General features: G+C 44.1%; 2 protein-coding genes across 2 annotated transcripts in view; both read left to right on the top strand.

Moving 5' to 3' along the window:
• LOC139423574 (protein outspread-like) overlaps window positions 1-6,002 on the top strand; it is a 34,902-nt gene extending 28,900 nt beyond the window's left edge. Inside the window, exons 16-20 of the mRNA XM_071175166.1 lie at window positions 10-2,645; window positions 2,847-3,006; window positions 5,441-5,542; window positions 5,845-5,931; window positions 5,997-6,002. Coding sequence (XP_071031267.1) covers window positions 10-2,645; window positions 2,847-3,006; window positions 5,441-5,542; window positions 5,845-5,931; window positions 5,997-6,002 — 2,991 coding nt within the window. The remainder of the gene's footprint in view (window positions 1-9; window positions 2,646-2,846; window positions 3,007-5,440; window positions 5,543-5,844; window positions 5,932-5,996) is intronic.
• Window positions 6,003-8,788: 2,786 nt separating this feature from the next.
• LOC139364970 (transcription factor 20-like) lies at window positions 8,789-15,675 on the top strand. Its single transcript, XM_071102251.1, has 6 exons — window positions 8,789-8,881; window positions 9,767-11,809; window positions 12,051-12,144; window positions 12,237-12,286; window positions 12,566-12,637; window positions 14,361-15,675. The coding sequence occupies exons 2-5, from the start codon at window positions 9,770-9,772 to the stop codon at window positions 12,605-12,607; spliced, it is 2,226 nt and encodes a 741-aa protein (XP_070958352.1). The 5' UTR covers window positions 8,789-8,881; window positions 9,767-9,769; the 3' UTR covers window positions 12,608-12,637; window positions 14,361-15,675.
• Window positions 15,676-18,143: the final 2,468 nt, after the last annotated feature.

The following is an 18,143-nucleotide window of genomic DNA, read 5'->3' on the forward strand; positions in this document are numbered from 1 at the left end:
TCCTGTAAGCTTGAGGCCCCAATGTGCCCAGAAGCTGATCTTCCCTCTTTGAAAAGCCTGACGGACATGTACAGAGAGACCAGAGAGCTCCTCCAGCAACAGGAGCAGAAGAAACAGAACATACAGGAGCAGCTCCAGGAGCAGCATGGCCTGGCCCTGTCATCGGCCCCTCTGGAGAAACACAGCTCCCCTGGAACTCACCCATCACCACCACCCAGCATCTGGCTACATGACACCGAGGGAAACCTCCAGGGGCTGGAGGATCTGTTCCCTGACTGCCCTATATCAGTAAACACACCTGTCATGTCACCAACCTCAGACACAGAACTCTCATCGTACTCTGTGCCTCAGAATGGAAGTGAGAACAGAGGATCTAACTTGGGCAGTGAAACTAGCTCTCAGACACAGTTTGAAAATGGAAGCCATCGACAGACATCGATTCCAGAATCGCACACAAAAAGTTGTGCATGGAGCCCAGATTCACGGAGCATGGGGGAAACTCAGGAAAGAGCCAACAGCGTGAGAATAGACAACCTACTATGCTGTGAGACACCCAGACCCACGGAGGAGTACGTAGACCAAGACCAGGCTATCGTGATGAGGAGACTATCCCAGGAGGTAGAACTGCTCAGCAGCCAGAACGAGGCCCTCAACCAGCGCAACCAGGAGATGCTCAACCAGCTGACAGAGGCAGACAGAGAGATAGAGAGACTGAAAGCAGAGCTTATCACTCAGTACAGTGGACCTCAGTTCCTCCCTGAGGCAGAGCAGCACAGCCAGACCGAAGTGGAAGGCCTGGAGAAGGAGCTGCACAGGAGAGATGAGCAGCTCCAGGAGGCCCAGTCCCTACTAGCCTCAATGGACCAGCGTCTGAAGAAGACAGAGGTACAGCTCAGGGAGGACACTTTCAAAGACCTGGGCTTCCCAGCAGAAGAGGATGATGATGATGATGAAGAGGAGGAAGCTGGGGAAGAGAATATCAAAACACACCACCTTGGAGAGAAGGAGCGGGAACACCTTCAACAGTGTCTGCAGGCCATGGAGGCCAAGCATTTAGAACTAGAGAGACAGCTCCAGCACACAGAACAGACCTGCAGGGAGCTGCAGGCCCACAACACACAACTCAGAGAGGCTGAGCGGTTGTACAGCCAGAGAGCCATGGAGGCAGAGGCTGACATCGTAAGGTTTAATGAGGAAGCAGAGAAGGAAAGGACGGTGGAGAAAGAAAGTAGATTAAGGTGTAGCAGTGAAGGCAAATGGCAGGAGGAAGTAATATTGGATTCAGGTGAAGAAAGGGTTCAGCAAGTGATGGAAGGGATAAGGTTGATGTCCAGAACCTTAGGGAGAGTAGTGCAGGTGATTGACAGGTCAGGTATGGATGTGGTAAAGATGCCATTAGATAGAAAGTGTGTGGAGGTGAACAAGACAGTGGTCAGGCAGCTTCAGTTAGAGGAGGAGTTTTGGGGAAGGCTGTTGAACAGTTTGAAGGTCAACCCATCCCAGTCCAATGAGGATAAACTCACAGATGTGATTCTAAGTCAGATTTTAGAACACATGGTAGTGGAAAAGCAAACACTCCTCCTAGCTCATAGTATTTTTTCTCATAATAAGAAAGATTTAAACATAAACACTGGAGGCCTGGACAGGATGAATGGATGCAGCTCTTTGAGAGACCTGGACATCATTGGAAACATAGCAGGTGAAACAGGTTCAGAAATGAAAGAAGAAGATGATGATGAGAGGATATGGAATGTGTACAACCAGCATAATGACACCGATGACTTCCGACATTTCACAGAGATCACACAGGAGAGAATTTTCCTGCTCAACCAAATCGCCTCCTCAGTCGGAGCCTCGGCCAATGACGAGCTCCAGTCCCTGGCACAAAGACTTTGTCATTTCCACAATGTAAATGATCCCCGGTTAGCTTCCATACACTGCACCGCCATGGAAGCCTTCTCATCCTATCGTCTCAGTAGGCTTAACACTCTACACAAGAGCCAATTTCAAGAGACTCAACAGGGACTGCTCATTGCTTCTTCTCCTTTGATGTGCAGCAGATGTGGTGGGCAGCTTGGGGCCAGACGGTCAGACCTGGAGAGACAGGGGAGTTCCTCAGTGGGATTAGGGTTGACCCCCCTGAGGCAGGGAGAACACATAGACTCACAGCAAACAGCCACACAGCTACTAGACACTACAAGTGAGCAGAAGACAGAGACGCCTGCAATGAATGCTGCAGGTAAAATGGATGTGGAAAGCCCAAACCACGGAGTGACTGCAGTAGAGGAAGTGTGCTGGGTTAGAAGGTGTGCAGAAGTGGTGGAGGGTGACTTCCTGCCAAACAGCATTGAGAGTCCAATGATAAAGGTAGAGAGTAGGGTAGATGAGGTAGAGAGTAGGGTAGATGAGGTAGAGAAAGGAATCCAGGAAGTTGATACTGATAAGGATGTAGATGAGAGGAGCACTACTGAACCCCATGAAGAAGCAAACACTATGGGGGAGGAGGAGCTGGAGATTGTGTTATCATCACTGAGAGGTCATGTGAAGGATCTGGAGGAGCAGCTGTCTGTCATGGCCAACATGAAAGCAGAGCATGATGGGAGAATGGCATCTCTCCAGCTGAAACATAAGGAGGACATAGAAAAGTTAAAGGTAGGACAACTCCCATAATAACAATTGTTGATAATCATCAACGGGATTTTTGGTAGTTCCTGAATTCACTAGACTCCTTGACTCTGTATGTCTGTCTGTATAACACACCTTGTGTCTAGTCTTGGCCGTGGTTTTCAGCTCTCAGGATCATGTTTTTTGTATGTGTGTGTGTGTGTGTGTGTGTGTGTGTGTAGTGAGGAGCTGGTCTCCTGTCACAGGGAGCTGGAGGTGTTGTCCCAGCAGTACTCTCTGAAGTGTCTGGAGAGCTCCCACCTGGGCCAGGCCCTGGAGGCAGAGAGACAGGCTCTGTGTCAGTGTCAGCAGGAGAACCAGGACCTCAGAACTCGCAACCAGGTCAGTCACATTATGACCATGTACCATCACAAGTGTTTCTGCTCCAAGCCAACTAAATCGGCTGCCGGGTCCTCTGTCTTAACACACATAGTAGAATGCATAACGCATACTTTTATAAACTTCATATCTGTCACGAACGTCGTCTTGAAAATGACCGGACCAAGGTGCAGCATGGGGAGCGTACATTTTTATTTATTATAAATGTCACCAACAAAACAAGAAACAACAACAAAAACTTGAACCTTACTAGGGCTATACAGGCCACTAACAGAGTCAACTACCCACCAAATACAAAAGGAAAAAAGGCTGCCTAAGTATGATTCCTAATCAGAGACAACGATAGACAACTGTCCCTGATTGAGAACCATACATAGAAACACAGAACATAGAGTATCCCACCCGAGTCACACCCTGACCAACCAAACATAGAGAATAAAAATATCTCTATGGTCAGGGCGTGACAGTACCACCCCCCCCCCCTCCCCAAAGGTGCGGACTCTGGCCGCAAACCCGACATTATAGGGGAGGGTCCGGGTGGGCATCTACCTCGGTGGCGGCTCCGGTGCGGGATGCAGACCCTGCTCCACCTCTGGCTCCCCCCCACTTTGGTGGCGTCTCTGGTGCAGGGACCCTCGTCGCTGACCCCGGACGAGGGACCCTCTCAGCAGGCCCCGGACTGAGGACCCTCGCCACAGGCCCCGGACTGGGGACCCTCGCCGCAGGCCCTGGACTGGGGACCGTCGCTGGAGGCTCCGGACTGGGGACCATCGCTGGAGGCTCCGGACTGGGGACCGTCGCTAGAGGCTCAACGTGGATCAACGCTGGAGGCTTCGTGCCATGGATCCTCACTGCAGGCTCCGGGCCATGGATCCTCACTGCAGGCTTCGTGCCATGGATCATCACTGGAGGCTTCGTGCCATGGATCATCACTGGAGGCTTCGTGCCATGGATCATCACTGGAGGCTTCAGGCCATGGATCATCACTGGAGGCTTCGTGCCATGGATCATCACTGGAGGCTTCAGGCCATGGATCATCACTGGAGGCTTCAGGCCATGGATCATCACTGGAGGCTTCAGGCCATGGATCATCACTGGAGGCTTCGGGCCATGAATCATCACTGGAGGCTTCGAACGTGGAGCCGGAACCGGTCTCACCGGACTGAGGAGACGTATGGGAAGCCTGGTGCGTGGAGCTGCCACAGGGCTTACCAGGCTGGGGAGACATAATGTAGGCCTGGTATGTGGAACCGGAACAGGTCTCATCAGACTGGGGAGATGCACTGGAAGCCTGGTGCATGGAGTAGGCACCGGATACACTGGGCCGTGGAGGCACACTGGAGGTCTCAAGCGTAGAGCTGGCACAACCCGTCCTGGCTGGATGGTTACTTTCGCCCGGCAAATGAGGGGCACTGGCACAGGATGCACTGAGCTGTGCAGACGCACCGGAGACACAGTGTGCAGAGCCGGCGCAGGATATCCTGGGCCGAAGAGATGCACTTTAGGCCAGGCGCGCTGAGCCGGCACCATCCGTCCTGGCTGGATGCCCACTCTAGCCCGTCCAATGCGGGGAGCTGGAATGTGGCGCACTGGGCTGTGCACACGCACTGGAGACACAGTGTGCTTTACCACATAACACGTTGCCTGACCAGTACCACGCTCCTTGCCGTGAGCATGGGGAGTTAGCTCCGCCAACCTCCCTGTGTGCCACCCCCCCAAAAAATGGGAGTGGCTTCCCGGTCTTCCTTGCCAACCTTGACCCTATGTAACGCTGGTCCCCTTGACTAGCTGCTTCCGCCCTCCTCGCTGCTTCCACCTGCTCCCACGGCAGGCGATCTCTTCCAGCCAGGATCTCCTCCCACGTCCAGGATCCCTTTCCTTCCAGAATGTCTTCCCATGTCCACTCTGTCTGCTCCTCCCGGCCACGCCGCTTGGTTCGTTTGTGGTGGGTAGTTCTGTCACGAACGTCTTCTTGAAAATTACCGGACCAAGGTGCAGTGTAGTGAGTGTATTTTTTTCTTTATTATAAATGTCGCCAACAAAACAAGAAACAACCAAAACAAACGTGTAGCTTACTAGGGCTATACAGGCCACTAACAGAGTCAACTACCCACCAAATACAAAAGGAAAAAAGGGCTGCCTAAGTATGATTCCCAATCAGAGACAACGATAGACAGCTGTCCCTGATTGAGAATCATACCCGGCCAAAACATAGAAACACAGAACATAGAGTTTCCCACCCGAGTCACACCCTGACCAACCAAACAGAGAATAAAACGATCTCTACGGTCAGGGCGTGACAATATCAGACTGTTACAACACTCTGCAACAAAACCTTGAGGGTCCCTTACATTTCCCTTAGTATTTCCCAATTCTGTCTTTGTCATCAAATACAAAGTAACAGTGTTAGTAATGATGACTGTGGTTGTCTTTCCAGGAGCTGAGTGGCCATCTTGCTGCAGAGATCACCAGACTTTGCTCTCTGGCCAAGCAGGACACCTTCCCTCTTAGTCAGGAGAGGGATGTGTATGAGCTGGAGGTAAGTCTTCAGTAATACTTCACTGCACAATAGCTATGTTGCTTAAGTATAACAACAAATTGTTATACTAGATAAAATATAATCTTTATCTAGTCCAGTAAAGTTTGATGTAAAGGTAAACTGTATCTGCCTTTGACTGGTAACACCACTAGATGTCACCCTTAGCAACATGACCAACTTACAGCCTCTAAAACATGTGACATACTCATGTGCTGTACATTCTGTGCTGATCTATGGCACCTTGATCCTCTGGTGTGGTACCTGTGTCTGAGGCATCAACTGTGATTATGTCTGACTGTTAGATCTCCCTGCGTGTGAAGGAGTCAGAGGTACAGTGCCTCAAGCAGAAGATCACCTCGCTCAAGGATGAACTCCTGACAGCCCTCAGGGTGAGATCACAGCACAGCACACAGAATAACAATAGCCTTTGTCTGTATAAATGTATGAAGAGTAGACATAAGATGGACAACACTATTGTCCTGCTATTACCATGTATTACTGTACAAATATTAGCATGGGTCATACTCTATTTCCCCCAGGATAAGAGGTATGCAACAGAGACGTACAAGGACATCTACACAGAGCTAAGCATCATGAGAGCCAAGGCAGAGAGAGACCTGGGACATCTCAGGGAGAACCTGAGGTTGGCCCACAAAGCACTAGGAGAGCTCTCACCTGCAGTGGACACAGATAATAATGGTATACATGACATTAAGCTGGTGGCCCTGCCTTCAGTGATTCAGAGATGAACCACTGATGTGAAAACGACAAGGTGTTCAGTGCTGCCACTCTGAGGCCAAAACCTGCATGACAGTCAAGTCTCGCTGGATGTTTCCCCAACCACCTCTGGTTTTGGCAGCATCACTAGTCTGTATCGTACAGATGTCATTCATTGCGTAATACAGACAATTTGTGAATAACCTCATTATGTTATGTGTCTTAATAATATTGGATGTATCTGATTCCTCTGACTGTTATCTGTGCATTTTGCTGTAGAATGTCAGTTAGTCCTTTAGATTTTGAATAACCCTTGACGTTCTGTCCATTTCTTACACAAATGAAAGAAAGAGACTCTTCTTAGAAGTCATATTGTACAGAGGTGCAGCATAACCCTATAGAGATCTCCTTTGGGTACACATTTAAAAAATATATATATATATTTTTATTTCACCTTTATTTAACCAAGTAGGCAAGTTGAGGCCAAGATAAAGCAAAGCAGTTCGACACATATAACAACACAGAGTTACACATGGAGTAAAACAAACATACTGTCAATAATACAGTAGAAAAATAAGTCTATATACAATGTGAGCAAATGAGGTGAGATAAGGGAGGTAAAGGCAATAAATAGGCCATGGTGGCGAAGCAAATACAATATAGCAATTAAAACTACCTGTGTATATTGGTTTCTAACTTCCCTGAAAAGTTGCAATTCACGGGGTCTGTTCGATGCTAATGCAGAACGCCACAGGATGTTTTTGTGTTGGTTAAGGGCAGTCAGGTCTGGAAAGAACCAAGGGCTGTATCTGTTCCTAGTTCTACATTTCTTGAATGGAGCATGCTTGTTTAAGATGGTGAGGAAGGCATTTTTAAAGAATAACCAGGCATCCTCTACTGACAGGATGAGGTCAATATCCTTCCAGGATACCCGGGCCAGGTCAATTAGAAAGGCCTGCTCGCTGAAGTGTTTCAGGGAGCGTTTGATAGTGATGAGTGGAGGTCGTTTGACCGCTGATCCATTACGGTTGCAGGCAATGAGGCAGTGATCGCTGAGATCTTGGTTGAAAACAGCAGAGGTGAATTTAGAGGGCAAGTTGGTTAGGATGATATCCATGAGGGTGCCCGTGTTTACGGCTTTGGGTTTGTACCTGGTAGGTTCATGGATCATTTGTGTGAGGTTGAGGGCATCAAGCTTAGATTGTAGGATGGCCGGGGTGTTAAGCATGTCACAGTTTAGGTCACCTAGCAGCACGAGCTCTGAAGATAGATGGGGGGCAATCAGTTCACATATGGTATCCAGAGCACAGCTGGGGGCAGAGGGTGATCTATAGCAGGCGGCAACTAATGGTTTTAATCCTTATATTGGAGGCAACTAATGGTTTTCATCCTTCTTTCATCCATCATATACTCCCTAGTTCTGTTAGACTGAATAATAGAACAGACTGTCCTGGTAATGTAGCCAACATTTTGGGCATGGCTGCACCTTGTGAATAATCTTCTACAAATTCAGTGGATGGTGTAATGTTCTTGTATTTTCTGCATGTCTGCGAAATGTAGGAATGTCAACGAAAAAAATACTATGCCATGCCAGTATTAGAAAAGCTGTTGGTGATTCTGTATGTGGCCTGACAGTAATCACTTTTGAAAGACAAGCTTTACCATTATTACTTAATAGTCTTGATGCTGGATCTGATTTCTGATATTTATTTATTTCTCCGTAGAGTGTCAAGGAAGATAACTGCAGCTGAACAAAGAGACACAACGCACAACATGGATTGTTCATCGGTCTATCCATGTTTACACCATTTAGCACTTAGAGATCCAAAGTTATATTGTCAAACATGTTATGTCCTATCTACCGTTACTGTACTACAGAATTTTAAAAGCGCATTATTTGAGGATTCTGTATTGTTACATCATTGTATCTAAATGCACACTACTATTTAGTCTGTCTACGTTTGTCGATAGGCTAGACATTTTGTAGACGTTTTCCTGACGATTACATTTATCTCAAGGCGTTTGTAAAATGTGTAGAATTATTACACTGCTATGTCCAATCCAGTTATTGAACGGGGATATTTCTAAAGACAACTCAGATTGAGTTTTATTTTCTTACCTGTGAATTACATGAACAAGTATGTATGTACCGTCTGAGTCTATAATGTAAAAGTATTATTTGTTTGTAAGTGGATGGTTTTATTTGGAGGCGTTTATCTTGATCCTGCTAGTACACATTTTGATGTTCTTTATTCATGTCAAGTAATCTAATGATAAATTAAATGGATTTATTTTAAATAATTGTGTGACCTTTTATCAGTCTGCTACTGAATAATTATCACATAATCAAATCGTCAGAGGACAGGGAAATATACAAAATATTCTATGAATGTATTATATTTTATTTTACAACGAAAAAATTTACATTTTTATCATGAATGGAAATTCATACATTTATCATTATTAATAAAATATTTGTTCAGGTCCACATCAAATGAAACTGACAAAACTCTCCTCTCCCATAATGCATTGCCCGTTTACCACAAGCTGCCAACTGAGTTCTTTACCAATGCAAGTAAACTACGAGATGCTCTTTCAGCTTACTTTATTAATTTCTATAAGGTAGGTAAAATAGTTTATTTACAACTATTTTCCAATATAATGGGTCCTCGGCAACATGTTTGTTATAACGCATGTTATTATGGATGAATAGCGAGCTAACTCCAGCTAGCTAGCTAAAGTCGGGTTGTCAACACAGTCGCTGGCTAACGTTAGCTGTGGTTATATTGCGGCTTTGTTTACACACTGTTTACAAAGGCCTGGATGCAAGTAGCTAGCTAGCCACTAGCCACCTATCGCAATCAGTGCACTCACCTGCAGCAAGGAACGACGAAGGCTAGATAACCGGTACTACGTTGAACGGGCAGCTCCCATTTTTCTCTAGTAACGACGTTAGAAAGAAAGAATATTTCTCGAAATGGTATCACGCAATGCGACCTTACATTTTGTAGACTGAATTTGCTGTCACGAGTTGCAAATTAATAATCATCAATAATAATATTAATTCTTGGTTTAACGATAAATTGTTGTTATAGTGATGCATTAATAGTACAGATGTAGGATCTTAACTTGATCACCCTTTGTTGCAGAGAAATTTCCTGCACGGTAGGAAACACAAACTTAATAGTGTATTCAAGGTTTTAAAAGGCTTCTAAAGTTTGTAATTTAGCTTTAAAATGTCTTGACATGATTTGCCCTAATCAAAAACGTACCAATCCCTACAAAACATGTTCATTTATTATAATCCACATAGCTAATAATTCACATTTCCTGTTGCTTCATGATAATGTTCCTGCTGTAGCAAACTGCCTCAAAGTAAAATCCTACGTCTGTAGCTATTGTGTAGAAAAGCTGCTTTTGAAATCCTACCTATATAGGCTAGGTTTGAAGTTTGCCTACTGAAGAACCTATGGGCTTAACCGTCTTTGTGACTGTATTTGTCTTAAGGTTATGGAGCTGTCGTCTCAAGACCCTCATCCTATGGCTTTGGATCTCTCAAAGAGATGTGGGAAGAGTCATCTGAATCCCAGGACCACAGAGGTTCTGGACCTAATGAAGAAGCCCAGCTGGCACAGCATCACTGACGACCATGTGTCCATGCCCTGCATGCAGCTCCTCTCTGAGAAAACACTAACAGACACAGGTGTCAGACTTTCCTACGGGACTAGGACTTGTGTTCGCTCCCCCCTTTTACATAATGGTATGGACAGAAGCTTACGGGACTCAGGGTTGTACGAGCCACACCCTACAGAGAGCCTAAATGCAGAGAGCCCCATTTCTGAAAGTATTGAGGGAGACGAGAGTCAGAGTGACTCTGATGTCATTTTGCTTGTTTCCAGTTCTAAGGAAGCACCCTCACCTCAGGACTATTTAGACAGGGGATCTGTTAGTCCCTTAGTGGATTCTCCGTCCCCTGGCGCTGTCTCTTTGGGTGAAGCTAAAGGTTGTTTTCTACTGCCCCAGACACTGAGTTGCCCCAGTCCTGACAATACATATTCAGAGGATTCATCTGAAAGCACAGAGGAGATGTCGGTGAATGCAAAACCTGTTCTTAACCTGTCGGAATTAGCCGCTGTGTATGGGAAATATGTCAGGTCTCCTGTGGATATCTCAAGTGATGATAGTGATGTCATTGAAGTTCCCATCACCAATGAAAAGAACAAGATTCACAGTTTACCTGTTGGTGTTCAAAATGAGAAAAGTCTGACAGGTGAAGGTAGTAATGTTGTAAAAAAAATCCTTTCTCCACATCCTAGAACAATACAGCCTGGGGTCAGCCCTCAGAAACTCATCAACAATGTCACTCGCCATCATTCAAAATTACATACCAAAAACTCAAGTAGAGTATTACCCAAGGAACATTCTGGCAACACAATGGACTCAAAAGAGAAGTCATCTAGTTCAGAGGATGAGTCTTGGTTACAGCCAACTGTCTACCTGTACAGGTGTGTCGTAGAATCTGATGACTCTGATGTGGACCGTCGGACAGTTCGACAGGACCCCTCTGAGAGCCTACGTTCCTCTAGAAGGCCACAGAGAGGATCATCACCTGCTACAGAGTCAAGGACCAAGGCAACACATGTGGAAGACATCCAACAGGAGTGGACAAAGCCCTCACCCTGGAGCAAAAGGTCAGGAACCAAGCAGAAAACCCACCAGAGAAGCCCAGCAAAGCAGGCCTCAAGTAGTAGAAAAGCAGCAGCAAGTAAAACAAAACGGAGGAGGGAGAAACACAAACAAGCCGGCTCATCCTCCATGTTCTCCCATGAAGAGGCAGAAATCAAGCTGAAATATGCAAACTACAAACAGGACAAAAGGGCCAGTAAATCAGAGGACTTTTGCCCTTTTGTGCACATGGAGCAGAGGGAGTACTCTGCTTGTACAGTGATCAACGATCAGCAGGAGGAGAAGGATGTGAGGCGGAACAAAGGACAGCAACAACAACCAACTGGGTCTTTGTCTGGTGTCGTTCCTAAGACGTCTTGTTATCGTCTGGGTCGCCTCAGCTCAAAGAGTAAGTGTCAGCCCCTAATGGTGTGCTGCCTGTGTGGTGGGTCTGCTAATGCTGTGGGCCTAGGGGACCTACACGGACCTTACTATCCAACTGAACCTGCTTTGGAGGAACAAGGCAAACAGCAGGCCCAGAGGGAAGAATTCAAGGACAGTGAACTGTCTGTAGATTGTAAGATAGGCCTATGTGGTCAGGTAGGGGAGAATGGGTTACATGAACTGAGCAATGTGCCTAGAGTAGAGGCTGTAGTTGATGACTGCTGCATCACAGTCAGTGATAGTGAAAGCTCCACATTGCCTTCAGCCAAAAAGCTCAGAACAAATGGCTGCATGATGGACGGCCACAGTCTGCCTGTGGTGCCCCACAACACCAATGAATGCTGGATCCACGAGGACTGTGGCATATGGTCCACAGGTGTTTTCTTGGTTAAAGGAAAGCTCTACGGCTTGGAGGAGGCTGTTCGGTTCGCCCAAGAAACAGTGAGTCAAATTCAACGATACCTCTTTGTTTGAGATAATGTGCATTTGTGCTTGCGTATTCCGAGTGCAACATAGATGAGAACATAACTGAATAAGGTCAAACTGAAGCAGCTCAGATAGACAGAGGACCATTATGCTTGTGACTAGGTAACACACAGTGCCTTACTCCTTCACTGTTTCCTTGGCCTCTCATATACAGCTTTATGCAAACATGCTTTTTTACATGTCCTTTCTTTTCCAGGTGTGTTCAACATGCCACGCAGCAGGTGCAACCATGGGCTGCTTCCAGAAAGGGTGCCCCAATAAGTACCACTACTGCTGTGCAGCTCAGTCAGGTGGGAAGCTGTCCTGCTCTGCCTATGTACAATTATGTCAACGAAGAAACATTGTGTTGACTAAATGTTTTATTTTCTATCTATCTTTGCAGGCTGTGTGCTTAACGAGGAAAACTTCTCCATGAGATGTCCAAAGCACAAGGTAGATGTAGCAGTTGTCATTCCAGCAGTACCTGGTAAAATAACAAAACACAGAATGTTTAAGGAAATATATGTACATTTGTGAATAGCTATCTTACTAACATTTACAAATGTAGGTGTAATGATTAATAAATGGTGAGCAAACGGTTTGTAAATGCCTTATAAATGGTTTATTATGGACCCTTAAAACATAGGGTTGCCTAAAGATCATTACTTTTTGATCTGAGATCTAGGCTACTAGCGCAGTGTTTCTGAAATATTGCACTTTTGTCCTTTCCAGAATAAATCATTCAGAGGTGTGAACATGCCAGAAAACAGATGACAGGAGAGAAGGAATTGGACACCATGGAAGGTATGTGATTTTCTATGCCCTTGACATGTTACATTCATCATGTGAGACCAGACGGTTTAAAATGTACTAACTATAGATGTGTGTCCTTTGGAAGAGCTCCGGGTTTATTTGTAAACAGGACGGTATTTAGTCATTGATGCTCATCAGTCAGACTGTGAGAGATCTGTGATTGTGCATCATGTTAGAGCTTGTTTTAGTGTTTGGAACAGCTAGGCTTCCCTAAGACTGTGTTGATTTAATTGTTTTCTCCATAAGTTGAGTTGAGCATCTTTACCCACAGTATGTTTAAAACAGGATTTAGGGTAAGATTTGACTATTGTTCAAAGTGACATCTAACTCAAACAAGTTCGTGCTAATGATCCTCTGGAGCACGTTGTTCCCAAACTGGGTCGGGACCCACTTGTGGGTTGTGGCAGGGGTCCAGGTGGGTCGTGGGATTAAATTTTTTGTCCATTGCATTTTTACCAAAAAACATGTAAATAAATTGATGATACATTTTTGGGATAGAAAAATGCTTTGTGTGAATTTAAATTATTAAAACCAAAAGAAAATATGTAGAAAATATAATGGACCTACATATTTGTAAATAATAGCCTATAATCTTTGAGCTAGACAACCAGGCCCCATTGATTTTGTTATAATGTTTGAGCTGTAGGAATACAGCACTAATCTGTCAAAATGTGTAGAATTGCAGGAAATGTGCTTAAGATCTGCCACATTTTCTCCCAGCTCCATTGCAACATGTATACAATTGCAGAACAACATCTTCTTTATAAAGCAACATTTATTTAAACTTCACGGCAAAATGTGTAGAATTGCTGGAAATTAGCTTCAAAATGTAAAATGTTTCTCTCCACTGCCAGACTTGATTTTTTTACTTATTGTTTTTATACTGTATTTTTGACTTGTTCTGTCTGTGTATGTTTTTTCACAGCTCAAACACTTAAGGTGGATTGCAAAGCTAAAATGTTTGGGAACATTAACATTTACATTTTAGTCATTTAGCAGACGCTCTTATCCAGAGCGACTAACAGGAGCAATTAGGGTTAAGTGCCTTGCTCAAGGGGAAAACATCGACAGATTTTTCACCTAGTTGGCTCGGGGATTCAAACCTGCCACCCCCTGCTCTAGAGGATTCCAAATTCAATTTGGATTATTAGTTGATTAAGGAACACACACACAATCTACAGTGTCCGTTTGACAGGGATTGTGCACAGAAATGTCAGAAAAGCCATGATAATTACTTTGAAGTTTAAAGAGGTTTGAATTCCATATAAGAATCCTAACAGGAAGGTTTAGAGGTACAGCCAGTCGCTCTGCTGTTGATGAGTGCAGGCAGACCTTCCCTCAGTGAGATGATCTGTGTGGAACATGAGAACCTACCTAGTGATTGGGACCCTGGCAGGACAAGGTGTGAAAAAGAAATGACACTGATTTGCCAACTGTGCTAAAAGAATATCCTCAATCTGCTGCAAGGGCTTCTGGGTTAACATTCATAGCCTACCATGTTGAAACTAATTTGATGTTCTCTGCAGTTGTAAAAATATATATTTTAGCCCGAGATAAATGAGTGAATGTGGTGCAGAAAGTATGTACTTTCACGCCCATGTCTATTTCAGTGTGTGACCCTAGCTACTATATAGCTGTACTGTAAACTTGAGCAACTGATTATTTTTGTCCAATTCTATAACAGTATCACTGTTCCCTTGTGTTTCCCTGACAGCTAAACCCCATTGGCAGCAGCCATCGGATAGATACTCTCCTTCACCCCAGAGAAGAGGCTGTGGAAGAACTGCAACATTCTATTCATGTTTTCTTTTATCTCTTGAATGTTTACATTGAGTCCATGTTACTTTAGTATTATTAATGATTCTGAATTGATTGTACCAGTGAAGCCAAATGCTCTTATTGTGTGTCTGCCTGCAGATGGCCGTAGTCTTTTTGGCCCGTCTCCACTGTGGAAGCTTGAGAGTTGTGTTGCCAGGTTTGTTGTGCTTTTTTTGCTTTGTTGAAAGACCAAAATGTTTTATTTTGTTTAAGTTGTATATCTATGTTTGGTCTTTTTACCTTTTAATACTGAAATGACGATTGACATGTTTTTGTGTTCACAATGTGTGACAGACTTGCTATTGTTTCCTTATTTGATAGGAACCTTTATTTAATAGGAACCTTGAGAGGACAATAGTTGAGTTCAGTATTCATCCTAATTAACAGTGATTGAAAGGCCAACCAGTCACTCCCCTGATAATATGACTTGTTTTGCAAGATTGCTACTTTGAAATTCAGATTTCTGTACGTTACTATAAGGATTTTTGCATCTCAGATTATCCTGGTGGTATGCTTTGGTAATCATTCAGAACTAAAGGGCAACAGAGGAAGTGATGGATCTCCAGAAAGGCTTCTGTGGCTGCGCTTACACAGGCAGCCCAATTCAGATATTTTTCCCACTAATTGGTCTTTTGACCAATCACTTCAGATCTTTTCGCATCAGATCTAGTTCAGATCTGATTGGTCAAAAGACCATTTTAGTTAAAAGAAATATCAGAATTTGGCTGCCTATCTAAATTCAGTCATAAAGGCATATTTATTTTCTATTTATGATTTAATCATGTTGTGCATATTTATTTATGTAATGTTCAGCTGACATGGTGGTAGTGCTGCTCAATGAGGAAAAGGTACAATGTCTGTTTTGCACAAAGTTTGCAAAGGTTGGTACATTCAGCCCACTGGGCACACACTGGTTGAATCAACGTTGTTTCCACGTCATTTCAATTACGTTGAACCACTGTGGAATAGACGTTGCATTGACGTCTGTGCCCAGTGTGAAGTGATTTTGAATTTGACCTGATATCATTGGCTCCAGAGATTATGATTTTATACTGGGTTCTGTTAATGCAGTCCATTAAGGAAATGTATGGGTGTTCCAGTCTTACATATGTGTGAGGAAGAGATGGCTGACACATGGAATTAATTGTCTGTAACAGCTTGTAACTGTTGCCTTTTTGTCACCTGTTTGAATAAAATCTGACATTCCTGTGTACATCACCTGTTTTAAGATGTGATCATTTTTATCATAATTCATCTCTTTTATTAGAGGTATCCATGATTCAGTAGCCGTGATTCAGTGGGACAGGTTAGGTTAAGATATTCTGTATAAAAAATGCTCGAACATATGTTGAACTTGTGTTGCATTCAACAAAGGGAAGTCTGGATGTATCCGTGCTGTTTATGTTCTCTTTATGTAAGTACAGTAATTGTCGATAACTGCCCTATTCTAGACTGCTACTGTCATGTTGAACCACTCACCCTCTCCTTGTATGAATAATTCTTCTGCAAACTGTTCAGACGCCTTCTGTGACCTTTTCTTCTATTCCTCTACCTCTGTTATCAGGAATAATCTGCTCTCAATGTTTTACTGCGCGTGTCTGCCTCACTTTTAACTGGGTGTCATCCTGACCTGGTGGGTGGTGCACACAGAGCATATCTCACCTTGTTGAACTCAGAATATAACCGTGTTCCCACCTGCTAAAATAGACGGGCATCCCATTCCTGTGTGAGAGAGCTGTGGCTTTGTCTCCAGGAAGAGGGTTTAACTGAGCAAATCTGCATTTTAAGCAGCCAATTTCACAGAGAATATTCAAACAGCTGTTGTGTTTCCTACCCATGGAAGATGAGACTATATTTAGCTGCCTTTCATTACAAGGGTTTACACATGGACAGCCATTTGGAATGGCAGCTCCATATGCTAACAGTTTGATCTCTTAGCATACAGATGTAGGATCTTAATTTGAGCACTTTTGTAGCTGAGAATGCTCCTGCACTGCAGGAAGTACCGATGAACTTTGTGATTTACATAAATTTGCTGAAAACCCACACTAACACACAGAAAGTATTCAAACCTTTTTACACATTTTGTTACAGCCTTATTCTAAATGGATTTGAGAAAAAAATCCTCAGCAATCTACACACAATACCCCATAGTGACAAAGCAAAAACTGCTTTTTAGAAATGTTTGCAAAAAAAAATACTGAAATACCTTATTTACATAATTATTCAGACCCTTTGCTATAAGACTCAAAATTTGGCTCAGGTGCATCCTGTTTCCATTGATCATCATTGAGATGTTTCTACAACTTGATTGGAGTCCACCTGTGGTAAATTAAATTGATTGGACATGATTTGGAAAGGTACACACCTGTCTATACAAGGTCCCACAGTTGACAGTGCATGTCAGAGCAAAAACCAAGCCATGACGTCGAAGGAATTGTCCATAGAGGTCCTAGACAGGATTGTGTCGAGGCACAGATCTGGGGAATGGTACCAAAACATTTCTGCAGCATTGAAGTTCCCCAAGAACAGAGTGGCCTCCATCATTCTTAAATTGAAGAAGTTTGGAACCACCAAGACTCGTCCTAGAGCTTGGGCAATCGGAGGAGAAGGGCCTTGGTCAGGGTTGTGACCAAGAACCCGATGGTCACTCTGACAGAGCTCTAGAGTTCCTCTGTGGAGATGGGAGAACCTTCCAGAAGGACAACCATTTCTGTAGCACTCCACCAATGGAAGCCACCAGATGGAAGCCACTCCTCAGTAAAAGGCACATGACAGCCTGCTTGAAGTTTGCCAGAAGTCACCTAAATTCTTTCAGACCATGAGAAACAAGATTCTCTGGTCTGATGAAACCAAGATTGAACTATTTGGCCTGAATGCCAAGTGTCACATCTGGAGGAAACCTGGCACCATCCCTATAGTGAAGCATGGTGGTGGCAGCGTAACGGTGTGGGGATGTTTTTCAGCGGCAGGGATTGGGAGACTCGTCAGGATTGAGGGAAAGATGAACGGAGCAAAGTATAGAGAGATCCTTGAGATCCTTGATGAAAGCCTGCTCCAGAGCGCTTAGGACCTCTGGGGCGAAGGTTCCCCTTACAACAGGACAATGACCCTAAGTAAACAGCCAAGACAATGCAGGGGTGGCTTCGGGGACAATTCTCTGAATGTCAGAGCCCGGACTTGAACCCAATCGAACATCTCTGGAGAGACCTGAAAATAGCTGTGCAGTAAAGCTCCCCATCCAACCTGACAGAGCTTGAGATGATCTGCAGAGAAAAAAGGGAGAAACTCCCCAAATATGGGTGTGCCAAGCTTGTAGTATCATACCCAAGAAGACTCAATGCTGTAATCGCTGGCAAAGGTTCTTCAACAAAGTACTGAGTAAAGGGTCTGAATACTTATGTAAATTTGATATTTCAGTATTTTTACTTTTAATATGTCAATGTCAATGTCAATAAAACATTTTTGCTTCGTCGTTATGGGCTATTGTGTGTAGATTGTTGAGGGGAAAAAAACAATTTTATACATTTTAGAATAAAGCTGTAATGCAACAAAATGTGAAAAAAGTCAAGAGGTTTGAATACTTTTCCGAAGGTATTCATGTATATTAACAGCAGCACTTTTCATGTAGCATACTTTTGGCTAGATTATTTTCTTGTGACAATATAGATCAAATTAA

Source organism: Oncorhynchus clarkii, chromosome 13 (genome assembly GCF_045791955.1).
Source record: "Oncorhynchus clarkii lewisi isolate Uvic-CL-2024 chromosome 13, UVic_Ocla_1.0, whole genome shotgun sequence".
NCBI lineage: Eukaryota > Metazoa > Chordata > Actinopteri > Salmoniformes > Salmonidae > Oncorhynchus > Oncorhynchus clarkii.

Coding starts and splice junctions, on each gene's coding strand:
- LOC139364970 (XM_071102251.1), top strand. CDS start 9,770: ATGGAGCTGTCGTCTCAAGACCCTCATCCTATGGCTTTGGATCTCTCA. Junction 11,810..12,050: donor TTCGGTTCGCCCAAGAAACA/GTGAGTCAAATT, acceptor TTTCTTTTCCAG/GTGTGTTCAACATGCCACGC. Junction 12,287..12,565: donor TGAGATGTCCAAAGCACAAG/GTAGATGTAGCA, acceptor TGTCCTTTCCAG/AATAAATCATTCAGAGGTGT.